This window comes from Clarias gariepinus, chromosome 22 (assembly GCF_024256425.1).
Source record: "Clarias gariepinus isolate MV-2021 ecotype Netherlands chromosome 22, CGAR_prim_01v2, whole genome shotgun sequence".
NCBI classification, from domain to species: Eukaryota; Metazoa; Chordata; class Actinopteri; order Siluriformes; family Clariidae; genus Clarias; species Clarias gariepinus.
The window spans coordinates 14,304,113-14,316,298 of NC_071121.1; the positions used below are offsets into that span (position 1 = coordinate 14,304,113).

The 12,186-nt window shown below is 38.4% G+C and overlaps 1 protein-coding gene across 1 annotated transcript in view; it reads right to left on the reverse strand.

Annotated features, from left to right (window-relative positions):
- The window catches only part of ntsr1 (neurotensin receptor 1 (high affinity)), a 39,395-nt gene extending 37,136 nt beyond the window's left edge, over positions 1 to 2,259 (reverse strand). The window contains exon 1 of the mRNA XM_053482069.1: positions 1,482 to 2,259. Within this exon, the coding sequence (XP_053338044.1) occupies positions 1,482 to 2,150 (669 nt within the window). The 5' untranslated portion in view covers positions 2,151 to 2,259. The remainder of the gene's footprint in view (positions 1 to 1,481) is intronic.
- Between the last annotated feature and the right edge of the window lie 9,927 nt (positions 2,260 to 12,186).

The window sequence follows — 12,186 nt, forward strand, 5'->3', positions numbered from 1 at the left end:
TAAAATAAACCAAAACATATACAGTATTACCACTGCATGTGCACTTATAGAGCCATCATCGTATGAGAAAAATATAAAAAGTAAAAACTAATTTAAGTGTTTATTAGGTTTCAGCCATCTGACGTTACGGTTGTTTCTGCTTCATTAAGAAATTTAGCAGGAATGCTCATGGAAGCTTCTTTTTATTTATATGTGTAATGTGATATAATAGTGTTTTTTTCTCCAGAAAATCCCTGTTTAGGGCTGATTTCATTAAAAGAAACTACCTACGTGAATTTCACTATGTAACTGATGATAGTGCTATTGTAAACAATATGTTTGTAATTTAAGGTTGTTGATGTTTAGTGCATAATCTATGCAAAATGTATAGATAGTTAATGTTTCCAGATTTGGTTATTGCACTAGGCTATACAATTCTATAGTGCTTAATGTTTAATAAATCAACATCCAATTTGTTCCTGGTCCTATCGCAATTTGAAATTCATTTCATGTGGACGCAAATAACATATTGAAATATATATGAAGCATCTGACATGATGAGTCTAATTTGCTTCCACACAGCCTCTATGATGAATTGTAAACAGTAAAATCCCCAGTGTTGATTACACAATTTCAGTTTATTTGATTCCAGCTGGACTCATAAACACTGATGTTTGTTAAGCGTGTTGATTCAACACTGAGGAATTTGCTGTGTAAACAATCCGGTTTCGAACATCTTTCTAACCAGTACAGATATTTTTTTAATGGATTTTTTGCATTTTAGATTTTGACCTGTGGGTTAGAATGTGGTTATTGGGCCAATAAAATTATTTTTTGTTTTTTTCTTAACCCAAAGTGTACCTAGTGATTTTCGTCTCTGAATTTTTTTTATTTTAGGAGCGCCTACAGTATACAGAGAGGCTTAAAATTTGTCCAAGACTTGTGCAAAGCTGAACTTAATCGTTTGGCAGCTTTTGTTGCACACACACACACACACACACACACTATATTTATATATATGCACCTGGCCAATACTGCAGTATCATACCACCTGGCCAATACTGTACAGTCTGGGGGGCCTGGAGCCTATCCCAAGAAACATTGGCCACACGGTGGGGTACAGGGTGCCAATCTATCACAGAACACACACTCACACACTACAGGCAATTTGGGAGTGCCATTTAACCTAATCTGCATGTCTTCATGAAATTGGAGTATGCAGAGGAAATCCACCAGGCACAGGAGAACATGCAAACTCCATGCACACAGAAGCGGGAATCGAACCCTCGACCCTGGAGATACAAGGACACAGTGCTAAACACTATGCCGCTGTGCTGCCACGCATAATGCCCCAGTATAACTAAATTCACGCTTATTCTAGTTGCAATAGCCTACGTAAAATATTTATGAACTTTAAAAAAAAAGAGAAATCATAAACATGATTAGTTGCATTTTTGTTTGTATCCATGAATAATTAACATGTTTTTTTTTAAGCTACTCACCTGAAGAACAGTTTTGGCTGTGACTGAGGACACAATGGTAGTGCATATGGGTTCACTGTCCACGCTCCTCTGGCCCATGGTAAAGATCATCGGTGTGGCGAGCAGAAAAGAGGCGGCCCACATGGCACTGATCAGCTTTTTGGTGCGGCTGCGCGACATCACGCTTTTCGCCTTAAACGGGTGGCAGATGGCCATGTAGCGCTCGGCGCTAAGGCTCGCCACGTTGAAAGCCGTGGCATATGAGCAGCCGTCGCGCAGGAAATAATAGCCCTTACACGCGGCCGCTCCAAAAGCCCACGGATGGTGCACCCAGATGAAGTTATAGAGCTCTATTGGCATGCTGAACAGGAGGATGAGCAGATCAGAGACGGCCAGGCTCGCCAGGTGGTAGTGCACGGTGCTCTGCAGGTTCTGAAGAGACTTCTTTGTCAGCAGAGTGTACAGCGTTATAGAGTTCCCGAGGCAGCCGATGGCGAACAGCGCTACGTAAATCACAGTGACGAGCAATTTTGAGTAAATGTCCGTGTTCACGTCTAAGTCCTCCTGAGGAGCGGAATCCGTCTCGTTATGTTGAAGCGGTGCCGAACTGTTCGCGCGCGCCACAAGTTGCTCCGTCAAGGCGCGCAGTTTTACGGAGTCGAGCTCTCTTAGTGTGTCGTTTAGATCCATACCGGTACAGGAATTTGTACCTCTTCACAGACAAAACGTTCACAGAAAACGTGCTTTATCTGATTGTATATGTTTCATTAGGAAAAAATAAGGTACATGAAGAAGGAGCTGGTTACTGCGCTCTCCTCTCCAGCCTGAGCGCGCGGAAACCGGTGCGCGTTTATATCCCGCGCGCGTGGAGGCGGGTGGCTGACCGAATGCTGAGTCGTGACGCATTAGGATTGATTGACGTAAGGTTTTTTGTTGTTGTTGTCCCCTATCCCTGCTGAGCTATCACAGCAAGATCCCCTACGACGATTACGTTGCCATATAGTAGTAATGCTAATACATAGTCGTGCACCTAAAGCAAATCTGGACAACATTGTTTTTACTAATCAAAGAATAACTTGTAATAAACTGATGTAAGGATAATTATGGATAATACATATAAATAAATAAATACGTATATCTACATTATATCTACATTTACTTAAAGTGTTTGTGCTGCATTGTCACAATGTCTGAGCACATACAGTATGGAGCTGCAGACGCTAGTTTAAAAATCCCAACTGGAATATTCCAGAATATAGAAGACAGAACCAGATGTAGGGAACGCAAAAACATCTGGATCCCACGTCTCAGGCAATTTATAGTGATGGCAACCAGAGGCAAAGGAGAAGTTTAGTTTTAGAAGTAAAACAAATCTGAAAAACAAATGATATCGCTCATGATTTAGGTAGGTCACACTTAGACAATGCAGCTATCCTGTTGTATCCCATATAGCTTCGCAAAGTATCTACAGCTCTTAGGAAGAGCAAACTTTAAAACCTTTGAAATGCTCATACTACGCATGGTATTTTTTTCCCTTTTGTATTAGTTGTACAGTAGTTGCTTCCCGATTTAGTGGTTTGACAAATTGTAGATGTCTAGAATTTCTTGACTCAAAGGAATTATTTTGTGGTGTCTACTAGGTTCATTATAGTAGCCTCAAAATTGAACTCCCTTACATTTTCATGAATTGAATTACATATCCTTACAAGTTTTATTATCAATGTGTATTTCAGATATACTGTATATAAAATGGTACATATATGTTTGCATTAGCAACTGAATTTAGTTATATATGCATGTAATACCAGTAGTGTAAATCAGTCACATCTTTCAAGATTTAGAATTTAATTTAAGAGGGTACACTCACTCACTGTCTATACCGCTTTATTCTGTATTTAGGGCCGTGGGGGGGCCTGGAACCTATCCCAGGAGACTTAGGAGACAGGGTACATCCTGGACAGAGTGCCAATCCATTGCAGGGTGCACACACATACACACACTCATTCACACAATACTGGCAATTTGGGAACACCAATTAGCCTAATCTGCAGGTCTTTGGACTGTAGTAGGAAACCAGCGTACCCGGAGAAAACCCATGAAGCACAGGGAGAACATGCAAACTCCATGCACACAGAGACGGCAATCAAACCTAGACAGGAATCGAACCTGGACCCTGGAGGCGCAAGGCGACAGTGCTAACCACTACACCACCGTTCTGCTTTAAGTGGGTACAGCTATCGAAAAAAAAAATTACCAAAGAAGCACTGAAGCACAAGCAGGCACATAATGTTTTTGATACTAATGATAATGCTTTTGTGTTCTTATTGTGCGAATAAATAAAATACCAAATACAAACATTTATATTAATAATATTATGACATTATTTTTCCTGCTGGTACCAGCTGGTACAAGCTTTTATTAGCAGTCCCATGCTACCATAACATTACAGTACATCAATAATCATCATTCCACGGATAAGCCACAACATAAATTCATGGTAATTCAATTATTTTTTATGTTTTTTTGACAAGAGCCCATGAGAACATTGCAGGCCAATTCTGTAGGAAGTTCCTTTAATACCGATCTGATGTCTTACATACTAATGGGCTCCCTGCCTATGAGAAGATTCTGGCTAAGACAGATTCAACATAAAATATAAATTTTTATGACTTACATTTAATGTATAAAGCTGCTCATTTTTTCATGGGGAAGTAAATACATAACGGTAGAGAGCAAATATTAAAATGTGGGGTGTTGCCCTTAAATAGATATGGGTTAAATTAAGTAAATAGAGTTATATGAGGATTATGTTACTGTGTGGGTTGGCTTATGATACAGTAGCTGTGTAGTCCAGTGCCTTTCTAAACTTGTGTAATCTGCAATTCCACCCCCCTTCTAAAAATTGCAATACAGTTTCTTTTAACAGACAGTTAATTTGTAGACATTGCATCCTAGTGTGAAATTAAATTGAAGCTATATTTTGAGATACATTTTTGAACACAGCAGTATTGAGGACAAATAACTTATTCACTGATGAGTCATTGAATCTCTTTTGAGAGGACCACACAGACTGTGGCCTTGAACAAAATAAAATATTAATAAAAAACCTGTCTATGGATTACATAAAACCTGTGGTATGATGTGCAGTAGTGATAAATAGGCTAACCCGAAGTTAAAAATGTTATGTATTATTTGTCAGGAGAGGCATAACAAATCAAGATTGAGAAGTACATTGACTAAATATGTGACTGATAGATGGAAAAAAAGAACGTTTATAGATTTACCAGACATATGTTGAAGACAAATATCCTCCATCTTGCAATTTAATTTTTTTGCATGAAACTAATAATTATATTAATCAGTCATCATCTATACCACTTTATCCTGGACACCGGAGGGCCTGGAGCCTTTCCCAGGAGACTTAGGGCATGAGGCAGGGTTCATCCTGGATGGGGTGCCAATCTATCACAAGGCACACACAAACAAACAACTCTCATATTCACACTACGGGCAATTTGAGAACTCCAATTAGGCTAATCTGCATTGCTTCGGATTGTTGAAGAAAACCCACCAAGCATTGTATTCCCGTAATCTGGTCAGTTTTCTCACCTCCTGTTTACAGTCTCCTCAAACAGATAAGGTTCCAAAGCTTTCCTAACAAATAGAGCCTTCAACTGCACTTTGTCTGTCATCTTATACACTGTTTATAATCCAATCTTATTCAGTTTATAATTTAATAACTTCCCCAATTCTACATTGGATTTTTCATTGATATAACACATTGAAGGCCATTTGAAAATGTTGACAACTATTTGTCCTTTTGTTTTAGGCTCAGCACCGACCTGTTTTACTTTTTAAATGCATAAAACTACTACCTAAATTTTGGTTATTGCATCAAGGCTTTTTGACCTTGTCAGGAATCTGTAAAAATTATAAACACACTTTGAGGAGCTTCTCTCTTTGACTGACTGCCACCTACACTTGCCAGAGAACGACCAGGAGATGGCCAATGGTTGTGTTTTATAACATTCTACTGCATACATTACATTTGTATGTGTCTGCATACAATGCATTTGTGTTCTGGACCCACATTCACCTAGGGTGGAACTCAACCAGAAAAAACAAGTGGAGAATGTTTCTTGAGGAGTTAGGAAGTTTCCTTGTCAAGGCACACATTGAGCGAAGGGAACGGGTGCCCCGGGACCCAGCCGCTGCAGCCTTGGTCAAAGAGCTGCAGAGCTTACGTAGCACTCCTACCACACCATCAGCAACACAAAGAGCATCAGTGCCAGCATCCTCTTCGGCCAGCACTGCCTTAACATCAACCTACACAGCCACAGCCACAACCCCAATGAGGCCACCTGATTCTAAAAGAAAGAGATTAAAGTAAGAGATTTAAATTATTCTCTTAAGGTTCATTTAATCATTTTTTTATTGAAAATGAGAGGTATGCTGTTAAAGTAGAAGCTCACGAGGTCACAGCAAAATGTTAAAAACATTTTTTTAATGGATAAGGAAGCGTAACAAAGTAGACGAAAAAGTGGACAAAAGTGGTTTCACCTGGCTTCTCGTCCAAGCAAACAATACTTGTTCAGTCTTCTTCTAATTGTGCTGCTATGTACTTTAACATTTAACATGCCCAATAAGACGTCTGAGATATCTGAAATTTAGCTCTTGGTTTATTTTTTATTTGTCTTTTTGGAACCCTTAGCAGATTATTATACATCTAAGACCATTGCTTATGTCTTTCCTCTTTGACATTGTCTTACACCAGAATGCTCAGACCAGAAAACTGCCAAAACTGCTTTAATAGAGGTCTGCCTGAATAATTTTCATGTTTTTACACACAAAAATAAAACAGAATTAAAAGAAGGGCACTGACCTTTAAACATGACTGCAAGTAAAAAAAAAAATCACAAGATTGTAATGTACTGTAACACATAATCAACATTTTCTCACATTATAATATGCACTGATCAGCCAGAAAACGAACACCACCAGCAAATGAATTGAATAACATTGATTATTTATAATACACAGGTAAAATATTGACAGAAAAATGGATACCCAAGATTCATCTGTGCCTGTGGAGACCAAAGGCTAACTCGTTTAGTCCAAGAACAGAAAAGCAAATGTAGCATAACTGGCTGAACACTGTCCATGATAGAAAAATATAAGAACACCCGGTGCATTATTAGCCTTGTATAGGGTTTAGAAGGCATAGTATTTAAAATGTCAGAATTCTTCCTATCTCAATCCACCTGTGCATTTATTAAATGTGCCGGACAGACAGGCCCAACTCCGCAAATCACATCACCTTAGGGATTCACTGCCAGAGGTGCCCCTTCAACACAAGTTGACCCTACACAATATTGGGCATATATTTTGTTTTTTAAAGTTATGGCTGAACAGTGTGTAAGGGCTAACAATCCAGAACAAATCAATGGGCTCTTAAATCACATATGGACATCACAGCCAAAACTGCTGGCACAAATCCAGCCAGTTGCGTGTTCAGTAGAGAGGCCTTTAATGGATCTTGTTCTTCACCAACATTTAATTTTCCACTCTTGTACCAGCCTCTCATGTGTGTCTGTTTTTTTTCCAATATATGGAGCTGAATTTGAAATAAATATAATATTTCTTGCTGTGATAAATGTTTCCTTCATGTCAGCTTTTGTGCATCTAAGACACCAGTGCTTACACAAAATAAAGAGGCCCAAAAGAGTGTGTTCATTATTTAAAAAAGATTTATATCAATACACATGCATATATTCTCAAGCATTCCTCTTAATAAAGCCTGCTCTGCTTCCCCTAGGCTGAAATGGCTAATGAATAGAATTTATTTTAAATGGAGACTCAAGAGTAATGCCATGACTAAAGAGGCTTGTCATTTACAATATGGACGTATAAGTCATTAAGAATATGTTTTTGGCTCAAGCAGTGGTTACTTTATTTAAATAACCATTGGCACTTTACAGCATCAGTATGCAAAGAAGTGAAACATTTATTTGGATTTTTCAACTTGGTTTAAAGCTTCTATATTAAGTAGATATAGAGAGTGACAAGAAAAGCTTACATTAACCAAAGAACCTGTATACAATGTGATTTTATGCTGAATTAATGATTCCAAAATACACACTCGAAACACACACGCACACACATCTGGGCACAAAGTGCTCAGATCATTTTCTGATTCGAGACTGGGCTATGGGATATTGACCTAAATTTTGCATGCACAAAACCTATATCCAAAAGACTCTAGAGGACAATGGAATGAAAATAATCAGTGCGATAATCACTCCATAGAGTACAGTGGGGATTGTAGAGAGGACACACATCCTAACAAATGCTTTGGTCCACTTTAAAAAAAAGGGCCATCCTGCAAATCTCTAGCACAGGCATCACGAAATGGCTGCGGTCTGGGTCGAGACCAAGTTACAGTTCTATCTAGACCATAATGCTTTTCTGATAAATGAGAATAATTATTATGCCAGAATTCTAACACTTTTTCCTTGAGGCAGGTGTGGCTATAGGCTAGGATTACGAATTTTGAAACTTAAAGACTTGTTCTGTATTGAACCGATATGGGATGCTACTTGTTCAGAATCTGAGAATTAAGGAAAAACTGAGAACAAAGAGCATGCTTCTCATTGGCCGGGGCTCACGATCCAGTGTAGCATCTTCTCAGGATTGGCACTGAAAAAATGAGGGCAAAATAAAGTCACAGAAAAGTAGAAAACAGTTAACAGTATACATCTGTTATCTCCTCAATTTGCCGTGCTGTGTTGCTAGCTTACATACCACTGAGTATAAGTTAAGCCTTTATTCATCACATACTGTATACATTACACCACAGTGAATTTTTTTTTCGCATATCCCAGCGTAACTGGGGTCAGAGCGCAGGGTCAGCCATGATACAGCGCCCTTGGAGCAACCAGGGTTAAGGGCTTTGCACAAGGGCCCAACAATGGCAACCTGGAGGAGCTGAGGGATCAAACCGCTGTTCTTCCAATCAGTAACTCAGTGCTCTAACCCTCTGAGTACCACTGCCCTGGTAGAATTTTATATCCAGTGTTTTGTGTCATAACGTTTGCAAAGTTAAAGCAAAGTTGTTGTTTTTTTTTGAGATACTGACAGGGAGGTCGTCCGGGGCACCATACAGACTAGAGTCACTGCCTGAGGGGTAAGTTCAGGTGGTACAGCACCAGAATTACAGAAAAAGTCAAAACACAGAACAGAACCTAATGCTGTGTCTGCAATAATTAATAGATATACTCTGATTATTTTTACTACAAAACTTGATGTAAACCAACTGAATAGCAAATAATATAAAATATTTTATTAATTATGCGTACATGCTACTGTATATACAACTTTTCCAACTTCAAACAGCTTATATAGATATATCATAGAATAAGAAAATAATATATGAGGGGCGTTGAAAACCACCTTTACACCAGTAAATTAATTATCTAAATAGGTGTATACATATATTTTATGTTGTTTGTATAATTTTTTTAACCTGTGCTAGTTTCATAAAACATTCTGTTGAACGAATCTTTTGTGTTATAATTTTTTACAACACCCTAAATCACTAGGAGAAGTTTGTTAAAAGGTGATTTTTAATAATTTTTGTACATTTTTGGTACAGTTTAATGTTTAATGGTCACCCCAGAGGCCTTGTCCAACCCACACAGATTGTATCATCATTGTGTTAATCATAGACTCCCACCTGCTTTAAGGATTTGTAGTATTTTCTAAAGTAGATAGAGTGAATAAAATGACTCATTAGACATGACTCATAGTTGTCCCCAGAATAAAATAATCACCTTTATGTGAGACACCTCATGTGCTGTGCGACACGAAAAAGCCATGGATTTAAAAAAAAATAATAATAATAATTTAAGAAAGAGAGAGAGAGAGCTTATCATTTAGAGCTGATTTAGTTTATCATGCCACTAGACAAACCAGAAAACCAGGTCATGTTACAGTGCATTGCTGAATGTAATGACTTAATTGGAAACACAGTACAGGAAAAAAGAAGACAGTAGCAAGGAAACAACACCTCTTGTTATATTATTTTCTCATTCTATAGTATACAGTGGGGCAAAAAAAGTATTTAGTCAGCCACCAATTTTGCAAGTTCTCCCACTTAAAAAGATGAGAGAGGCCTGTAATTTTCATCATAGGTATACTTCAACTACGAGAGGCAAAATAAGAAAAAAAAAATCCAGAAAATCACATTGTAGGATATTTAAAGAATTTAAGTATTTGGTTAATAACAATTGCTAACCTTTGTTAGCAATGACAGAGGTCAAAAGTCTTTACAAGGTTTTCACACACTGTTGCTGGTACTGTATTTTGGCCCATTCCTCCATGCAGATCTCCTCCAGAGCAGTGATGTTTTGGGGCTGTCACTGGGCAACACAGACTTTCACCAAACTTCCACTTCCACCAAACTTTCACCAAAGATTTTCTATGGGGTTAAGATCTGGAGACTGGCTAGGCCAGATTCCAGGACCTTGAAATGCTTTTTACAAAGCCACTCCTTTGTTGCCCGGGTGGTGTGTTTGGGATCATTGTCATGCTGAAAGACCCACACATGTTTCATCTTCAATCCTGTGGCTGATGAAAGTAGGTTTTCACTCAAAATCTCACGATACATTAACCCTATTCATTATCTCCTTTAAAAAGATCAGTCGTCCTGGTCCTTTTGCAGAAAAACAGCACCAAAGCATGATGTTTCCACCCCCATGCTTCACAGTAGGTATGGTGTTCTTTGGATGCAGCTCAGCATCCTTTCTCCTCCAAACATTTGACATTCATTTGACCATATGACATTCTCCCAACCCTCTTCTGGATCATCCAAATGCTTTCTAGCAAACTTCAGACGAGCCTGAACATGTACTGGCTTAAGCAGGGGGACACGTCTGGCACTGCAGAATTTGAGTCCCTGGCGGCGCAGTGAGTTACTGATCTTTTTAAACCCACAGGGAGAGATCTTGCGTGGAGCCCCAGACCATCATTTTGAATCATAAAATCAGTGTATCACTCTCCATGTACAGTATGACAGGATGTGTGTGTGTGTGTGTGTGTGTGTGCATGTGTGCGTGTGTGTGTAGCGGGGGGAGGGGGGGATCTATGGCATCCTTTGGATGCAACTCAGCATTCTTTCTCCTCCAAACACGACAGGTTGAGTTTTTACCAAAAAGGTCTGTTTCGGTTTCATCTGACCATATGACATTCTCCCATTGCTCTTCTAAATCATCCAAATGCAAAAGTTGTATCATCAATAAGTATTAGAGTTCATTAAAAATTTCATTAAATTTTTAGTAAGTTTCATGCTTCTTTAATGCAGCACTGTTTCTACTGTAGGTGGCTCAGTGACTAGTTAACAATGTTGCCCACCACCTCCAGGGTCCAGTTTAATTCGCACAATGGGTTGGCACCCCATCCAGAGTGTACACTGCCTCGCACCCTAAGTCTCGTAGGATAGGCTCCAGGCCATCCGTGACCCTGTATAAAAGATATATAAGGTGTAGATGATTAGTACTAAGTGAGAGTGTCTCCACTGTGTGCAACACTTCCATGAACAGCAACAACAAAAACATTATTATTATTATTATTATTATTATTATTATTATTTTGCAGAAAAAAAACACATTTCGGTAAAAAAATGTCATATCACATGTGAACTTGGCACAAATCTAACCACATAAAGTTTTAAAGGACAGTTTTAAGCATCGTCATGGTTATATACTGAAGGGGTACTATTGAAGGAGTTGCACTTGATGTAATTTATTTATAATTAATAATAACCACTTTATACAATTGTAGTAAGCAGAAAATTATTTCAGATTGAACAACTTTGAGGCCCTAATGTAATGGCGGTGACTGTGGTGCTGGGACGACAGCACAGTTATAGCACTACTCTTTTGAATCAATGGGGAACACGAGGTGAGAATCTGCAGCATGGCTTGTGCGCAATGATCACCGTAGCTCCTTACTCTTTACAAGGAGACAGGACAAAATTTTCTACTGACCTCACAGACAATGAAGACAGGGATAATCCTTCCATGCTGCCTGAGGGTTACTCTGTCCTTAACACTTCCCCTGCCACACCCAGCTGTTGTCAATGACAATGTGCATGACAATTTACAGATCTTCTACCTGCTTTCAGCATGACAAAACACCATGGTTCAAAATTGATTTCAAACTGAGTTCATGAATGATCTGGTCTGGATCTACAGTAATAGAATACCCAATAGAATGTAATAAAACATGGCATTTAATTAGACCTATACAATATAAAGGAATTACATGATGCAATCTTTTCAAAATTAAGTGAAATTTCAAAGTAATCTTTGCATCATCTGGTAAAATCCAGGCCTTGAAAATGGGCTGTTTTCAAAGCAAAAGGGAAAGGCTACCTTCACCCACCCACACAGTATCAGCCTTTAGGAATTCAGGGCTAAACTAGGACAAATAAATAGAAATGTGTGTTTTTGAACAATTAATAATAATCAACAGGTAAGGAATATTTTAAATATATATATATATATATAAAAAAAAAATCTTCATAACAAAAAAATTTTAAGCAGGCCGGGGGATTATTTTTTTTTGCCCATTATAGAAATTGATAAAATGCTTCTTCAAGGTTCTATCAGTGCAATTCATTTTATTAGACATAATGTATTAACTATAGACTAAAGATTTTCTGAAATTT